The sequence below is a fragment of the Arachis ipaensis genome, chromosome B08 (assembly GCF_000816755.2).
Source record: "Arachis ipaensis cultivar K30076 chromosome B08, Araip1.1, whole genome shotgun sequence".
NCBI classification, from domain to species: domain Eukaryota; kingdom Viridiplantae; phylum Streptophyta; class Magnoliopsida; order Fabales; family Fabaceae; genus Arachis; species Arachis ipaensis.
Window position 1 is genome coordinate 120,011,648 of NC_029792.2, and position 3,000 is coordinate 120,014,647.

General features: G+C 27.1%; 1 protein-coding gene across 1 annotated transcript in view; it reads right to left on the reverse strand.

The window, feature by feature from the left end:
* Positions 1–3,000, reverse strand: part of LOC107611520 (gelsolin-related protein of 125 kDa-like) — a gene marked incomplete at its 3' end in the record, with an annotated part of 14,411 nt that overhangs the window by 3,055 nt on the left and 8,356 nt on the right. The window contains exon 2 of the mRNA XM_021108336.1: positions 2,397–2,574. Coding sequence (XP_020963995.1) covers positions 2,397–2,574 — 178 coding nt within the window. The remainder of the gene's footprint in view (positions 1–2,396; positions 2,575–3,000) is intronic.

Genomic DNA, 3,000 nt, shown 5'->3' on the forward strand with positions numbered 1-3,000 from the left:
TGTACCTTAATAGCTTCTCATCTTCCTCAGGTGACCACAAACCCTTTCTAAGCTTGCTCTTAATAATAGTGTTGTTATTTCCCATTTTGTCCTTCCCCATATTATTATCCGGTTTCCTCATTTTTTGTCAATTAAGAGACAAGGAATGAAGAAGCTTTTAAGGGTTTTTGCTATTTTTGAGCACTGTGTTTGTGATATATAGAAAGAGAGATCTAAGAGAGAAAGCTATATAGGTGAATGAATGATGTTTGTGAGAGAGATGTGTATATAAAAGAGAAGGCTTCATAGGGTGGAAATGGTGATGATCATGATGATATTGATTGTTGTGAGTTTGCTTAAAATATGAATTTCAATATTGTTACAAACATCTCCCCCAATGCAAGGGATTTTTATATTTAACCAACGCATTTTTTAAAGAGTTTCTTTTAAATTTCAAATATGAATATCATGCATAGAATTTAATTTCATCAATCTCACTTTATGTATTTAATGAATATAAATATCACATGTGTTCTTTTAAATGACAGCACCATTTACACAATTAATATAGATTATTTTTGCTAAAGTGACATCACTTAATTAAATGCATATAAAATACTATTTATACAAAAAAAATATATTAAAATAACACAGATTGAATTTTAGATTTTTTTTAATCATAGAAATTATAATACAACATGTATTATTTTGTTGAGAAAAATGCACACAACTAATACTAAAATTTAAAAAATGATAAAGTTAGTTAATAATTTAGAATTTGAGCGGTAAAACATGATTTCTATATGAATAAATGAAAAAAAAAAAAAAAGATTTAGTTTGTTGGTTGATATGGGTAGATAGAGTGGAAAACGGATTGGAGGGGGACCTCCCTAACACAAAATCAAAGAGACAGAGAGGGATGGTTGGTCTTCTTGTCTTTGACTCAATTCTTGTCTTTTTCGTTATATTTTACTTCACTCACAAGGTAATCATCATAATAACCTTTTATTCTATCAAACAACACAAACAATTTTGCTTCCACTTCACATAATACCCTCTCTCTCTCTCTCTCTATAGGTTTTAAACTTCAAACTCACGTGTATTGAGACTAGAGAGATCAATAATCATGACTGTGCTAATAACTATATATACTACTACTTTGGGATTTAAATATTTAATAATTTTTAATTGCAAAGTGTTGCACGCTTCATATATTTTATTGAGTGTAGGTTACATTGTTTGCATGAATTTCACAAGGGCTAACCACTTAATTGCGATATTTTGAAGCAAATCGTGCTCTTCTCCTAACTAAGTAATCTTCCCAATCATATTTCTTTTCTTGCTGTAATTCTTTCTTTGCTGTACAATAGCGATTATGGATCTAATCATTTCAATAATGGTAGTTGAATCTATTTTTGAAGAGTTCTATTGCATATATAACAATTCGTTTATGCTTGCATTGCATAATTGTTAGTTTTAAGCTTTTAGGAGAGATGAATTCGTGATATGGTCCGTATTAAAATCCTTATAATAAAAATTGTTTTGACTCTGATGATTTTTGTGTTTCATTATATAGTTTTTTAACATAGTATTTATTTTTAGAGATTGAAGCTGAGATTGGGATTAGTTATTATATTTGATGGTTAGAGACTGAAATTAAAATTTTAATTTTAAGATACAAAATTTTGGTTCTTTTAGTATTTTTAAAAAGTAAAGATATAAGGAATTAAAATTTTTAGAGACAGAAACTTAACAATATTTTCTTTAATAACTAAAGATATTTTAGTAAATATTTTTATTTCATCTTTATATTTATCTTGAACTAAATAAGATATTAAAACATGTATAATTTAGTTTCATACACTTTAATTTATACCAAATATATAATATAAAAATTTAATTTAGTTTTAATATCTTATTTTTTGTCTTTTAATTTTTATCTCTTAATTTCGGTTTTTTTTTAATGTAGCCAAAAAATAAAGAATTTAGATTTTAATAGTCCACAAATAGGCGGTTATTTGAATGAGTTGATTATATTGTTGCTGCTTATATATTTTAATTTGATAATAATAAAAAAGAAATAGTATATTTTATATATATTTAGTACTAAAAGTACAAAAGCTTTCACCGTACAAAGGTGAAACTTACCATTTTTAGAATGAAATTAAAGTATATACTATCATAAAAAGTCTTCTTCTAAATATTTAAGTAGATAATAAAAACTACATAGATAATTAAACAATATATCTTTAATATATGCGGTAAGTATTGTTTTGGTTCTTAACATTTAGGGTCAAAATTAAAATTGTTCTTAACGAAATTTTAAAATCATCATTAACATTTTATTTCGTATTAAAATCGTCATTTTTAATAAAATTTATAAAATAAAAAAAAGGAAAAGAACATGTGCTTCCGACTGCATCTGCATCTGCTTCTTCTTTTGCTTCACCATTTACATCTGCTTCTTTTTCTGCTTCGACTTCTGCATCTGCTTCTTCTTCTGCATCTACTTCTGATTCTGCTTCTGCATCTGCATCTGTATCTGTTTCTTCTTCTACTTCTACGTCTGTATTTGCTTTTGCTTCTGCTTTGTTTCTGCTTTAATTTGCTTATGCTTCTGATTTTACTTTTGATTCTGATTTTTATTTCATTGTTGTTGTGTGTTGATTTTGTTGTTGAATTTGATGTTGTTGTTTCTGAATTTGAATAATGTGTTATTGTTAGTGTTCTTAAATCTAATTATTAGTATTTGATAGGAGTAATGGAGGTCGTGGTGGTGGTGGTGGAGTAAGAAAGGTGACGGTGGTGGTGGTAAAGGTGCTGGTGGTGGTGGAGGATATTTTTGTCCGTAAAAAGTTAAAAAGACGATTTTAATACAAAATAAAACGCTAAGGATGATTCTAAATCAAAAATTATGTTGGGAACGATTTTGATTCTGACCCTAAATTTTAGGGATCAAAACAATACTTACCCCTTAATATATTTTTTATGTAAATATTTTTTTGTTTGTGTGAATATTTT